At 30.0% G+C, this 15,574-nt stretch overlaps 1 protein-coding gene and 1 pseudogene across 1 annotated transcript; one reads left to right on the forward strand and one right to left on the reverse strand.

Annotated features, from left to right (window-relative positions):
* Positions 1–7,037: 7,037 nt before the first annotated feature.
* On the forward strand, positions 7,038–10,112 carry LOC114369536 (annotated as a pseudogene).
* A 116-nt stretch (positions 10,113–10,228) lies between these two features.
* Positions 10,229–14,735, reverse strand: LOC114369535. Its single transcript, XM_028326764.1, has 5 exons — positions 13,246–14,735; positions 12,590–12,648; positions 11,802–11,930; positions 11,448–11,583; positions 10,229–10,804 (listed from the first exon to the last, which is right to left on the reverse strand). The coding sequence occupies exons 1-5, from the start codon at positions 13,948–13,950 to the stop codon at positions 10,490–10,492; spliced, it is 1,344 nt and encodes a 447-aa protein (XP_028182565.1). The 5' UTR covers positions 13,951–14,735; the 3' UTR covers positions 10,229–10,489.
* Positions 14,736–15,574: the final 839 nt, after the last annotated feature.

Here is a 15,574-nt window from a genome sequence, read left to right on the forward strand (position 1 = left end):
TCCATATTATATTGATCTGCTTCATAGTTCACACGTGGCGCACTTTTATAGCGATTACTTGCAGACTGCAAGAAACAAGAAATATTCAGAAAAGGAATAGAAGCTACGAAGTTCCCCATCAACATACTACAAATTTGTTGCATGTTTCCATTATGATATTCTTCTTGTAAATTATTGGTCTGTAAATTTTACAAGTAGTATAACAAAAAATCCTTTTGAGAAAAAGGATACAATTCTAATTAACAAAGATAACTTTTTTTTTAAGTATAAATAGTAAACCTTATAACTACTCCTCTAACTTATTACTTATATCTATAAAAAAAACTTATTACTCAAAAAATATTTTGGATCTCTGTAGGGAAAAAAGACATCTACATATGATTTACGTGGAAATAACCTCAATATCATTGGATGGAAAAATAATTGTAAATTGACACTTGATAGTGATCCGGACAGATTTATCATATTGATATTGATACGCAAAACAATGGAACATTAAATGGTGGAATTTTTATATATTTAAATTGAATAAGTACCAAATTACATTGTATTTTATACACTTAACGGTAAAATCAAATTTTATGAAACTTTTCTATTTTAAAACTATTTGATATCATTTTTTTCTTGATGGACAATTTTTTAAAAAGAAAATGTAGTATTAGAAGTGTCTCCTCATTCTATTTTTGTCATTAAAAAATAACGTCATGTTCTACTTTTGTTTTTTTTTACAGTATTTATTTAAAATAAAAACTAACAATTAATAACATTAACAGTTTTTATATTTAAAAAAAAGGTACAATGTGATAATGAATATGGAATAATATCTTCGGTTATGTAATAAAAATATATTTACGGTTATGATTTCTTAAAAAAATGTGTAATTGGTAACATTAGTATAATTATTACATTTCAGTTCTTTTTAAGATACGCATTTTTTTTATTACTCGGACCGCTTAACAGCCAAAAAACAAAAGACTAAACAAGGATTCAGCGGAATTAACTAATAGATATGCAATTTTTTGTAAAGGTATTTGTCTAATTAATTTTTTTCCACAAATATTTCTTTTGAGATAATCTTGTTCAACGTATTGTTAGAAGCTGAATATGATAATTTCTATAAATAGATATAAATAAATAAACTTTAATTCCTATCTTGTCCATTCCTCTCGACCAAACCCCTATGGGTTCTATTTCATTTTAGATGTTCATGAAACATATACATTCTATTTTATGCATTTGGTTACTTTTTGTTGATGGTATATATGATGTATTTTATGATGTCCTTTTAAATTTTATAAGTGTATAAAATTTTCTCAAATTTTATAAAAGTGTATAATATAAATTTATTAAAATTTAAATTATATAATCTTGATTATAAAAGTCTTTTAAAAAATAAGTCAATATATTTTTACCTAATCTTTTAAAACCTGATTATTTAATTGCAAAATATTGTTCTAAAAAATCCTAAACTATATAATCTTGATTATAAAAGTATTTTTTAAAAAATAAGTCATTATATTTGTATATAATCTTTTAAAATCTAAGACCATTTCAATGCAAAATATTGTTTTAAAATTCCAATTCAATATCCCCTTGTCTTTTAAAAAAAAGTATTTGTATAAATTACATATTAAATGTAACTTTTTTAAAAAATCAAAATTATAACTTGCTAAGTACTCCTATTAAAAGAACGGATGTATATTAAGAAATCAGTATAATAAATACTCATTTTGAATATGACCATGGCACGGAGGAGGCACTTGGGAGGAAACTCCGAGTATTTGATGATTCTTGCTTGTTGTGGACGAGTAAATTGTATTAGTGTATGACAATCATGCGTTCATTAAGTTTAATTATTTAATTAATAAACTTAATTTTTCACCTCAAGTTAAACTTATTTAATTTATAAACTAAATTTATAAATTAAATTAACTGATTTTTAGATGGAATATATATTAGTTTGAAGAATTACAAACTCACAATCACTTGCTGCACACATGTACATATATTAAGGGATCTAGTTTAATTAATTGAGTAATATGTATAAATTATTATAATTTTTTTTAGTATTTAAGTTTCATTCCAACCTATGAACAAATACTTGTTAACCGGTGTTTTTAGAATATGAATTAAGAAAGTAATTTTTTTATTACGATCCATAAAGTTATATTTATAATAATAGATAAAGAGGATATCCCTTTTGTTAACAGTTTTTTTTTTGTTATTATATTTTTAAAACAATTATGCTTTTAACTATTAAAACAATTACATGTTAGACAAGTGGCCTCAATAATTTAAGAGGGGGTGAATTAAATTTTAAAATTTTTTCACTAACAAATTTTAACCTCCTTTTAAATGATATATAATAGACTCATAATGCAGAAGAAAAAACAATTAATTTAATAATATTTTTTTAACTGCATAAGACAAAGTAAATTGTAATAATAAAATAACTGACATAAGGGAAGAGAGAAATGTAAACTCAATTTATACTGATTCGGTCACTTTTCGTGCTTACGTTCAGTCCTCAAGCAACCCACTTGAGATTTTTCATTATATGTAAATCTCTTTGAACACACCTTGGGATCCCTCATCCTTGTGTTCAAGATTCTCACAAACCAAGAGACAAATAGTCTATTGATTACAACTGAGTTTATCAAATTTACAGATTGATTTATGTCCTTTAGAGTATATGATACAAATTGAAGATCTTAAAATAATTCTCAATAGATTTGTAAGTGTTTGACCAATAGTTGTTTAGAAAACATTTGACAATTAAGTTCTATTAGAACATCTCTCTATTCTTTTCGAAGTCAAGACATATATATATATATATATATATATATATATATATATATATATATATATATATATATAGGCCCTTGGTGGTTGTTCAAAAACAATTCTGAAGAGATGTTTCTTTTCAAAAAAAAATTTCCTTTTAATCAATTACATAATTATATTTTGAAGGGTCATGACTATTCAAAGAATTTTCTGAAGTCTCATTGTTGGTATTCGATTACAAAATTTAAATTTCAAATTCCAAAACCCTTATTGAAAAGTTCATTTGTAATCTGTCTCTAGTAATCGATTACAAGACCAAAAATATTGGCCAGAACTTATCAACCAATGTGAGATTCTTTTAACAAATAAATTAAGGTCTTATCTTTTTCTTGATCTTGTTTGCTTGACCTTGAATTAATCTTGAAGCAATTTCTGTTTACTTAGTCTTAAATGTTTCTTGAAGCAATTTTATTTGCTTATACTTTGTCATCATAAAAAACCTGAACACATACATTCACATTACACACATTCAAGGATGTTACATGGTTGTTTTTAAATTATAATTGAATGCTCATTTTAAAATCATGTTGCAAATGTTAAATTGATATTACAATTGTAATGGTCACTCTTTTTTCTTTGTATCATTCCCTAAGTAATAGAAACATTTTTTTCATTCAACTCCCAAATTATGTTTATCTCTTCATCGTTTTCTTTTTCCAATTATTCTATACTTTTATCTCTCATTCATATTATCATCATTTTTTCCTCAACATCCAACCATTCTCGTCCATGATGGTTCGTAAAAACATGATGATTTCAGAATTTGCACCCTTTCTTAGTTTCTGCATTTTGATTATTTCTCTTCCACATATGCATGACATTTCATATGTTTTTCTTTGTTAATGTATCATCTTTTACTTTTAGAAATTTTGTTCTATTTGAGATTGGTCAAACTAACTAACAAATTGTGAGATTTTTGGGAAGAGGTTGGTGGAAGATGATGCATGTTTTTTCCGTCAAATCCTATTCGGGTTAAATGCAAGGAATCCTCATATCTTGGTTAGAGAATGAAATCTCAATATGAATGTGTTTGTAAAGATAATTCTTTGATTTTGATTTTTCTTTTTCTGTCATTGATTCGAAGGATTGTTTTTTATTTCTTTTATTCTGTCTATGTAATTGTTTTTTTGTCCTCGATCCTTAAAGTATGTGAAGGACTGAATGTAGGTTATATTTTATGTTTCCTATTCTTAAATTCTTGCTATCAATTTCTGGATATTACAATTTGTTGCTTATAAGTTTGCATACAAAATATATTTCTTTTGTGTTTCAGAAAAGATATGAAAATATTCATGCTTTATGGTCATCGGAAGTTTTTTTTTCCCTTCTAAATACATGAAAAATTATTTTTGTTTTCCTTTTACATGTGAAAATGAGAAGATCTTCTTGAAATTTTATAAAGAGTTTTGCAAGATTCATTGAAATTGTCTATGCTAACACATGCATCCTCTCCTTATTTTTCGTGTTTTTTTAAAGACATTACAATAGATAATATTTTGGAATGCACATATTTTAACATTGAAAAGATTCTTTTTTTTTTAAATTTTGTTTTTTTATTTAATCCTTACGTTATTTTCTTTCAACTTACTCATTTTTTTTCAGATTTTTCAATAACTAATTTTAATTATTTTTCTCCCCTTTATTTTATTTATTATTTTTGGTGTTTTTTGTGTGTTTCTATTTGAAAAAAATAAAAAGAGTAACAAAGATAAATAATTTTAAAAACCTACAAATTATTTAACTAAAACTGCCCATTTTTAAATTTTAAAACCTACAAATTTGTTAATTAGAACTGTTTATTTTTTTAAATTTTAAAACTCTACCAATTGAAAACTGTTATCTTTTTGTTGCTAATTATTTAACAAACCAATATTTTAATTAAAGCTGTATGTTTTTAAATTTTAAAAATCTACTAATTTGTTAATTATAATTATCCATTTTTAAAAATTTAAAAACCTACTCGTCATGTTAATTAATATTTAAAGTAACCACACATTACTTTCTTTTTTCAACATATACTTTCTTCAAATTAATAACAATACTCAAAGAGATTTTTTAAGTTTTTTTTTTAATTTTGTTTTATCTTTATGCCTTTAGGAAAATGAAACCATGGAAATATATAATTTTTTAATATCAAAGGATTGTAAAGAAATATTATGTCTATTGATAAAAGACTCTTTAATTTATAAGAGAGAAATTAGAAGATATAAGATAAGTTAAAACCTCTTATATTTTATAGACTATTTACCTGTTTTTTTTTACTTTATTTTTATTTACTTACTTTGTTGTTTCTTCTTAAGTGCTTTTATAAGTAAAGAAGAAAAAATATAATGATTTTTTCATTATCTCATTCACGTGCTATAAGTTTTTTTTAATTACTTTGTTATTATCGTTGTGCCTTTAGGGAACAAGAGTCATGAGCGTATATAATTTTATAATATTCCACGGAAGTAAAAAGATGTATGGTGTTGTGTTGGAAAAGAGAAAAATGAGAAGAAATGAGATAGACAAAATAAAAAAATCTTACATTTTATAGACTTTTAACTATTTTCTTCTGTTGTATTATTTTTTTTTTTACTTTATTGTTTCTTCTTAAGTATTTTTATAGGTAAATAAGAAAAAATCTAGTAATTTTTTCCTTTTCTTATTCGTAAGTTTTTTAATTATTTTTTATTATCTTTGTAGCTCCAAGGAACAGAAATCATGAGAATATATAAATATATAATATTTAAGGATGGTGAAAACATGTATCATATTGTGTTGAAAAAGTCTTTGATGTGAATAGAGAATAAAGAAAAAATGGGATAAGTAAAGTAAGAAAACATCTTACATTTTATAGACTTTTTATTTGTCTTTTATGTGTTAACTTTATTTACATTTCTAATTATTTTTCAAATTAATTTTGCCTTTTATTACTATGATTTTCTTTCTCTCATTTTTCTATGTAGTTGAGAAATTTGAAGTTAGCATCTCATGAGTCTATAGGAAAGGAAAAGAAAGAAATGAACATAATTGTGAAGAACAAGATGATATATATCTCTATTTTTGTCTTTGATCATATCATGCTTATAATATTTAGTCTAAAAAATTTGTATTAAAATTAATTTTTGGATTTGTATTTGGGTAAATTTTTTTGTTGAATTGTATATTTGGATTATGGACATCAAATTACGAAGAAATGACTTGATTGATAGTTGATAATGTTAGGAAATAATTTTATTGGATTTTTGTAAGGTGTTTATTAAGATGAATTTTTTCTCTTAAGGGATGTTTATAAAATGAATCCTTGTAAGCTATTGAAACATGAATGTTTATTACAAAAAAAAAAAATTAATATCTTTAAGCTAACATGTTCCTATAATGACTTCAACACAATATTATCCTTAATTTTTTTCTTCTAAAAAAGTAAATAAAAAGATTAATTAATTATTTTCATTGTCCTAGAATTTTTTTATTTATTAAATGCTAGCAGAAAAACAAGAATCATTATATATTTCTATAATTTATTAATTTTGGATATAAATGTTTAAAAAATAATAACAAACTCAAAAACATTGTCAAAAGGATGGTTTGAATGATTTTTTTTTTGTTTTACAATTATAATTTTAAAAAATGTTCAGATAATCTTTACTTTCTATACATATTTTTTATATTTACTTTATATATTTATCCATTCTCTTTTTTTTTTTCTTCACCACATATTTTACTTTAAAATATATAAAAAATTCTTATAATTGAAATATATACATCCTAAGAGCAAAAATAATTAAAAATTAAAATAAAAAGAAAAATATGTGGTAAAGAAATAAAATGATATCTAAATATATATCACAAATGATTTGATCAATTGTGTATAAATAGACATATATTTACAAACATAACATTTTAATTTATCATGTTATTATAATAAACAAATAAATATAAGTAAAATCATGTATACATTATAAAACATATTAAATTAAAATTAATATGCACATTAATTTTAACATAATAAAATATAATAAAAATACAGACACACAAAACATCATGCGTGTGTTTTCACTGGTTATTTATAATTTTTTTACGTTTTAAAAAAGATTCTGTTAGTTTATTAATCAGTATCGGCAACACATATGAAAGACAAGTTTGTGTCGCGTTGGCTATTAGTTCCAACTACACATTAAAGATCAGCCCGCCAAATCTTGAAACCTCCTTTCTTTTTTTCCCCAACCTTTCCCTCTGTTGACTGGTAGTTTTGAAACTCTCTTCTGTTTCCACAGCCTCTGACTTTCTTCTGCTTTTCTCTTCATGAAGATCCCCAAGAACCCACTATTATATGCAACATGGAACAACTTTCTCAACCATCACTTCAACCCCATCATGTCTCTGACCATCTTCTTCATTCCGATACAGTCCCTTACATTGAAGTGGTTTTGAGAGAAAATCAACAAGATGACGAGTATTTCAAAGAAAGAGTTGAGAGGTTGGAGAGTGAGAGGGAAGAGAGAAATGGGGTAATGTTTAAGGCTTCGGAGTCTCTCACCTCAACCAAGGAAAGCTTGTCTAGTGTCATAGAGGGGTTAGAGGGAGAAAAAGATGCAACTTTTGTGGAAAATGGTAATGGGGAGTGGTCAGATGTGGAATCAAGGATGTTGTTGGAAGATGCAAGGTTGATCTCAAGGCTTGCAATTGAGGTGGAGACAAGGGTGGATAGGTACAAGGAGATGAGGAGGAAGGAGAAGAGAGAATTGGAGAGTAGTTTAATCAGTTTAACTGAGGAGAATAGAGATGTTAATAACTTGCTTAGGATTGCTTTGTTGGAGAAAGAAGCATTGGAGAAGAGAATAAAGGGTCATGACCACAAAAGGATGCCCCTTTTGCAGTTTGGATTGCAGAAAGTTGGGTTTGGATTCATGATGGGGGGTGGGAATAATGAACAATCTACAGAGAATTCTTTCGCTAAATCAGATAGCAGTGAGTGTGAAGAGGAGGTTGTTAGTCTGGTAAGCTATTATTAATTCCTTTTAGTTGATGAAAATTTCTCTTCCTTTCATCCAAATAAGTGTTCTCTTGTAATATAGTTGACATTTAACAAAAGGGAAGAAAAAAAGACAAACATAAAGGAATCATAACATTGCGTAAAAGATAGTTACATTAGACACACTACCATTACAAACCTGTTATATTGTTAGGACCAAGATTTACTCTTTATTTTTTTTTTCTGTTACAATTTGCCAGTCACTCTCTTTTTTCTATCTCACGGTGCTGATTTATTACCACACCATTACATTTAGTTACATTTCTCGCATCTTTATGTGTTGTGTAAAAAAAAAGGGTAACATTTCTTATAGATGGCAGTTGTAGCCTGTTTTGAAATTTATGGTCATTTTCCAAGGCCTCAACAGTGGAAAGGATAATGAAGAATCTACGCCTTGAAACCACTCAATTGAGGAGATCTTTGGAAGAATCTAGGTACTTTACCATCTAATATTATATTGAACTCATAGATTCTTGTCGTTCTGGTGATATGGTTTTCTGGTGATACTGCATAATTTGCAAGAAAGAAAGTGAAATTATAGATTTATGCAAAGCCCTTTCATATATGCCTCGTACTCTTCTTTGATAGTGCTAGATAAAAAAATACGAGTAATTTCTTCTCTCTCGGCTTATATTGATAAGAATATTTGAGTTTATTACTGAATTGTGGCTTGCTTCTACAATTTATAAGGTTATTGAATTCATATTCCTTGGTTTTGGATTATTTATCATGAACCCCATGCCAGGTCAGACACGGAGCGCCTCCAGTGTCTCACAGAGAAACAGGCCAAAGAAATTGAAGAAAACAAACTCTACATTAAGGAGTTAGAAGACAGAGAGAGAATTTTGGCTCAAAATGTAATCACCTGCTTAATCAATTACTGAAATAATAGTTCCCTAATCAAGCTCTTTTTCTTACTAGTCTTTTTCTTTATGTCTGACTTGCCAAAAGGTAGAGGAGTTTTTGATGGAAATCAAAGCAGCGGAAGAAGAAATTGCTAGATGGAAGGAAGCTTGTGAGTTGGAAGTTGAAGCTGGAAAGAAAGAGATTGAAGAGCGTAACAAAGTGGTAAAAACTCGTTGCATGCTGTCTAGTGTTATATTATTATCTCTTTGTACATGCTTTAAGACAAAACTTAGATGTTGTTTTTTTATGTGTTTTTGGTATTACATTAGAGTTTTATTTCAAAAATCAGCATAAAAATGTTTTATATTTACAGTTCCGAATGTTGTGAAATTCTACTTCTGTTTGAAGGAAAGTATAAAAAATACTTAAGATACTGTATTTAAATTTTGTCTTGTTCTTTATTCCACTTATCCCTCTCCTCCTGCACCTGTAACGTGAAGAAGAGAGAAATACACGGGATTCAAGTGAGATTAATCTAACAAATGAGTCTTACCTGTCTTTCTTTCTCATCACAACATGTGCAGAGAGGATCTTGATCTGTTTTCTTCTAATTCATTCAACTAATTCTCTGAATACTTTTAAAGAAGTATTAAATGAGAAAATAATACATTTAATATTTAGAAACATAAAATGCATTCAATTATTTCTTTTGTTTGGAAAGTAAAAAGGAAAATATTGTAGGAGAATTTAGAATTTGTTTCATCCTTAACAATAGATGGTGACATTTAAGAACGGGTGATACTTAAAAAGTTAAAATGATTATAGTCTCAATAATGAATAATCTTTCTTTTTCTAATTGAAATGCCTTGGATGCCAAATTAATTTATATAATTACTCTATTTCTTTGTCTATTAATGATTTGTCATTGTTCCATGAGGTGGCTGCTTTGAAACAAGAACTACACAAAACAAAGGCTGCTTTGAACATATCCAATGGAAAATTAAGGCTCAAAGAGGAACTTGCAGTCACTGCAATAGCTGCACAGGAAGCAGCAGAGAGGTCTTTGCGGCTGGCTGATACTAGAGCAGTTGAACTTCGTCGACAGGTTGAAGAACTAACCAGACAACTAGAAGAAGCAGAGAAACACGAACACAACAGCCATAAAGTGAGACGTATATGTTGGCCATGGCAAGTTTTCAAATTGAGCTCTGGCAATATAGCAAGCAAGAGTTGGAAATGCCAAAAGGATGCTACCAGAAATGCAAGCCTTAATTTAATGAACTGAAATATATATATATATATAACATACTTTTTTCCAAAACAATGAGTTGATTCATCTTAAACTTCATTTTCTCGTGTAATAATTACTTTTGTTCTTGTAAATGTGAGATATTTTATTGTTGAAGTTGTTTGGACATCACACGCACCATCACTAAAATTTTCAAAACTGTTGGAAATCTTGTGACTTGTGAGGAAAATAATAAAAATATTCGAACTAGCAGAGAAATTGAGAGATTGAAATTCAAGAAGAAAAATTGTCATTGAAATTTATGCCTATGCATAGGCCTACAATTAATCTAAATTTCCTAAAATATCTTATCTGCCATCAGATTTACTAGGATAACATTAGCTAACAATTTCCAACAAATCAATCAATCTTCTTTTCATGTTATTTCATCTTTGAGCTACAACTACACACCAAAAAGATTCACAAAAAGAATGAACGAATTTAGTGGTTCCCAACAATTATTTATAAACTAGTCTGTATAAATTACACAACCATTATTTCATGAGCAAAATGTGACCATGCTCATCCTTATCAAAAAGACGCTCGATCATTTCATCCCAAGTTTCATCCACTGTACTCCTATTAGTTGAACCAAAAGAAGATTCACCTTGTGACCTTCTTGAACTCTCCTCTCCCTCCTCATCAAAAGTTCCATATTGTGATTCTGGTGTATAAGCATGTGGAACATCAAATGTTTTAGCCCTTTGTAATGCTGCTTTGTATTCTTCACTGTGTCTAGCTAATGTTTCTTGCATCTCCATGATTTGATTTGCAGGTATTTCCATGATACTATCTTTCTCCCTCATCAACTGCAGTTGGCAGAAACAAAATGGCAAAGGTTGACTATTGAATAGAAAGGAAAAGTATTCTGAATATGTTTATTGTATCAACACAGGAAATATGTAATGTACACAGAAGATATTTGAATTCAAAGTGCTAAAAACTAAATCCTTATGGACCCTATCACATCTGTTAGTTCCTGTTTTGTAGTAGAACAAGTATGAGATGGACTTGGTCATTCCCCTTCACAGAACCCGATTACTTACATGTATGATTGTGACATGCCAACAAGAAGCTCAAATTTGTATAGGAGACAAATTAAAGATTTACGGAAATTTATATGCATAATTGAAGGGCACGAAGAATAAAATGTTGAATGCTTTTCTCTAATTCTTGCTACAATCTACGGGAGGGAGTTGTTGGCATGTTGCAAAGCCATAAAAATTGCCATTACTTTCTGGTTGAAATATGTGAGTCTAATAGCTTTCTCAAAATTCATATTACTGTATGCCTTCTAACCATTTCAAACCTTAAGACCATTGGTGCTGGCGAGATAAAGAGAAAACAATTGTAGCCAGGGCCCTAGTGAAGCGCAGAAAGAGAGAAAGAGACCAATATTTCACTTGCCCCAACAAACAAAGTAGTAAGAGATTAAGGGATTGACAAACTTACATCTAAAGCCCTTTGGGCTTCTTTCTCTATCCAAATAATGGCATGATCAGATGTGGCATTGCAAGAAAGCACTATGTGTTCAAACCTTCCATCTACTGGCACTGCTGTCCTCACAACTGGGGGAAACCTTCCCATTCTGCATAGAGTTAATGTGAAAGCCAGAAGTAAAAGTTATAAAAACATCTTTTAACCGTATTAGCATATGTTCCAACGGAATAAACAAGACCATAAAAACATGCCAAACAGTTAAATAGAATACAGTTGTGTTTAAACAACTGGTGGTAGTTTCCAGAAGTACAGTAACAATTCTGCAATGCATAAGCTCTTATTGGAACCTTAAGTCCTTAACCATACCTGAAAGGCTTTCTCTCAACAATGTGATAAAGGCGACCGGGAGCATAGAGTCTCCTTGGATCTTTCAGCATCTTCTCCTCTGGTATGCATGTATCCTTCATGCACCTCAAGCACAATAAGCATGGCAAACTGCAAAACCAAGAAAAAAATATCTTACCATAAAAACATTAAAATTACTGTGACAATCATTTCCATTACCTGTTGACCTCAACTAATCACAACCGTAGCTGAAGAACCTTATAAAAATAAGCTTGTTACAAATAACTTGCACAGTTGCACTTAACAAAAGAAACATCAGACATAAATCATACAAATTGGGTACTTGGCGTTGGCGTGCTCCATTAACCACAACTTGCAAAATCAAAGAAAATGAACATAGCTAGAGGGACAACATAACAGGTGGTAGACAGCTGGAAGCCTAAACCAAAACAGGCACTGGTAGAAAGAAGCATGTTAGGAAAGGGAAGGTACCACCAGAACAAAGCATGGTAGAAAAGCCTAAAGTTTATCAAATAGCATCTCAAATTCATCCAATCACTATTTGGAACTTCACATGGCAAAAATAACTTTAAAACTGAACTTTGGAGACCCAAAGACCTTTGTAGATTGAGGAGTTTGGAATGCCAAAAATTGACTCAGTTGTGAAATGGTTGGAATTGGCTTGGTCAACAATTCAGTCAACTAAGTTAACAGATAGCACGAAATTTAGCATAATAGAACACACTGTATCCTTGTATATCAAGCAGGATGACATGGTAGCTACTCTTGTAAAGGGCCTTATGACATACCAGAAAAGAGATTTGAATATATCCTCCAATGGAGTGGCTGTCCTTGGTAAGAAGTCATCCTGATCAAGGAAAAGAGCAGTTATTTCAAAGTACAAGATTTGGCAATTGGCATGAATCAAGACAAGGAAGTAACGGAGTATGAGGATATTAGTAGTTAGATGCAACTTATGCTTAACAGCTGCCTGGCTAAAACTTTATTTTGTCTTTCAATGATGCTCCTCTCTCACCACATATATTAATGGAATAATTTACTAGAATTTAGGAAATCTGTATTTATCTGCAGACTGTGGCTATCACAATAAATACTCGTCAAACAATAAACTAAATGAAAATTATAGCTTGTATTTAAAGGTTTTGGAGCACTATATTCATAATTCGTCATTTTTTATTCCCTTGCACTAATGCAAGTTTATGCAAAGCTGGAACAGTTCAGGAATGCAATCTGTATTCCAGAATATTCAAAATTTAGGTTCTCTTTTCTAATCATGTCTTATTTATACACAAAGCAAGAAACAAATATGGATGGAAATTTAAAGAAGACTACCTTATATATCAACAAATGCTTTAATTTTACTTTCATCATAATCTGCTGGAAGTAAAAATATTCAAAAGGATGTTGGATTCCTGAACTTAACAAAAGGATTCATATAACTTGCCTGAAGCACAACAGAGTTGATGACATCTGCATATCTGACCGCCAAATTCAGTGACATACACCTAGCAGGTGCAATAGCATAGCACCTGACCCTCTTCCTCTCAATATGTCCAAGTTTATCGTGATTTTGCACCACTACCATGCTCAACATTGCTGCTACTCCTGATCCAAGGGAATGTCCAGTAAAAGTCAGAGAATAGTTTGGATACTTCTCTACCAACTCCTTTAGAATTTCACATTCAGCATCCATAACCCATCCAGCAGCCTTCAACAGCCCGTTGTGAACATACCCCCCATCAAACTTCCTCTTCCCCAATCTATTATCCAACAACACTGCATAGTCACTCTCCTTTGCCAAATTTAGTCCCCTAATGGCAAGAACTATATCAGCATGATCATGATCAAGATACAGCATATAGGGCGGGGCCCTTCCTTGTGTATCTTCATATGCCTTCTTGAGTATTAACCAATCAGGGATAATTCCATAGCCACCAGGAGGTTCCCAAAGAGGGTGTCGAATATCATCTTCATACACGGCTAAAATATACCGACAAAGGCGGGGAACAGGCTCAAATTCTTCTACAGTGGCAAGTCCCCAAGTTTCACTGTCATGGCCTGCAGTGTAAATACATCTTTTCCAAGCCCAACGAGCACAAGCCAGACAGTACACACATTCAAGAAGAGGCACACCACACAGAATTGACATTGTACCTATAGCTAGGAATACCAAGTATGCTGAAAACCCTCACAAATAGGCAAATTTCCTTATTGTACGTAATTACTTGCTTATACAGAAATAAATATGAACTTCAAATATGAAACTTGGAGCTCAAACTACAACGGTACGTGTACTTTATTTCTTGAACAATTAACAGGATATTGACATCATCGAAGTAGTGTACTCAACTCAACAGTGATCATTGACCAGAAGCTGTAGCTTAGGGTAGCAGATCAAAAATAAAATACAGGTAACACACAGCAATCTAAACTTGCTTGCTAATTGCTACAATGGTTGATTCCATTCAGAACAACAAAAGTACAGTACTAAGGGATTGTAGCAACTATACAAACTGGAGAATTTAATAAACTGAAAAAATTTAAGAGGGGGTTGATGAATATCAAAATTGGAACAGGTATGCATATTCCAGGGGAATCCCGAAACTCAAGGACTCAAACTTGGCAACTTCAGCGAATATCAATAATGATCAGTTTGGTCACAAATTTGAAATTTCATGCAAAGCACCAATGAAAAAAGGTGGGGAAATAAACAAAAACAAGTGAAGGCAATTTGTACCAAATATCAGTGTTGATCAAAGAACCCAGTACAGCAAAGCACCAAGAAAAGAAACATTGGTCGGAGGCTGTGAAAACCTGACAGTGTCATCATATCACAGGCTTAAGGTTGGAAAACAATCTCCGAGGTTCTTCTGATATGTGATGATAGAGGACAAAATTGGCTTTATCCTGTGCTGAGTTGTACACATAACTTAAAAATGGGTATGCAAAGAAATAAATATATATATATATATATATATATATATATATATATATATATATATTTTTTTTTTTTTTTATATTTGGTTTTGAAAGTAAAGGTGTCTGTGTACACTCTACAACTCCAGCAAGTAAAAAGACCGTTTGGTTTTGGGTTTTTCCATTGGTGCAATGTTGGGTGGGGAAGATGACATGCTGCTGAAGTGTATGACATAATCATTATTGGCTTTCATTTACATATTTAAGAGAAAGGGGTGTCAGAGTTAACAGTTGAAGATTCCAGATCATATGGCATTTATTTTGGGGGCTTGAGAGTGGTTAAGCTATCATGTTTGTCTTTGGCTGATGTAATGGCTACCCATGCTTGTAGCTTCTGCAGCAATCTGCAGTGTTCTGCTTGGCAGTGTTATTGCTAGAGGGAATGACACCTAAATTTGGTAAGAGAATTAATTGTTTTCCAATTTTGTGATCTAAATAAACCATGTACTCTATTTTCCTTCTTACAAGTAGTGGCATGTACGATGTAGTTTTTGAAAACATTGTTTACACTTTACAATACCATGTTTTTTTTGACACTTTTGCTCAAATTCCGGTTTAAATGTTTTAAAATTTAATTTATTTAGAATGTCTTTTTTTTTTGGATTTATTTAGAATGTACCCACGTTTAATAATCCAAAGAATAATTTTGTGGTCAACAGTGATTCTATGAATTTGGTTTTGATCCTTCTAAAACATGGAGTATTACTTTTCCTTTTTCCAAAATGTGAAATCATTATTTTTGGTCCAAATTCATTTTAAAATAGATAAATAACATTTATGTTAGATATCATGAAATT

The sequence above is a fragment of the Glycine soja genome, chromosome 10 (genome assembly GCF_004193775.1).
Source record: "Glycine soja cultivar W05 chromosome 10, ASM419377v2, whole genome shotgun sequence".
In the NCBI taxonomy this organism is placed as follows: Eukaryota; Viridiplantae; Streptophyta; class Magnoliopsida; order Fabales; family Fabaceae; genus Glycine; species Glycine soja.

Coding starts and splice junctions, on each gene's coding strand:
- LOC114369535 (XM_028326764.1), bottom strand. CDS start 13,950: ATGTCAATTCTGTGTGGTGTGCCTCTTCTTGAATGTGTGTACTGTCTG. Junction 12,649..13,245: donor TCAACTCTGTTGTGCTTCAG/GCAAGTTATATG, acceptor TTCCTTGATCAG/GATGACTTCTTACCAAGGAC. Junction 11,931..12,589: donor ATATTCAAATCTCTTTTCTG/GTATGTCATAAG, acceptor TTGGTTTTGCAG/TTTGCCATGCTTATTGTGCT.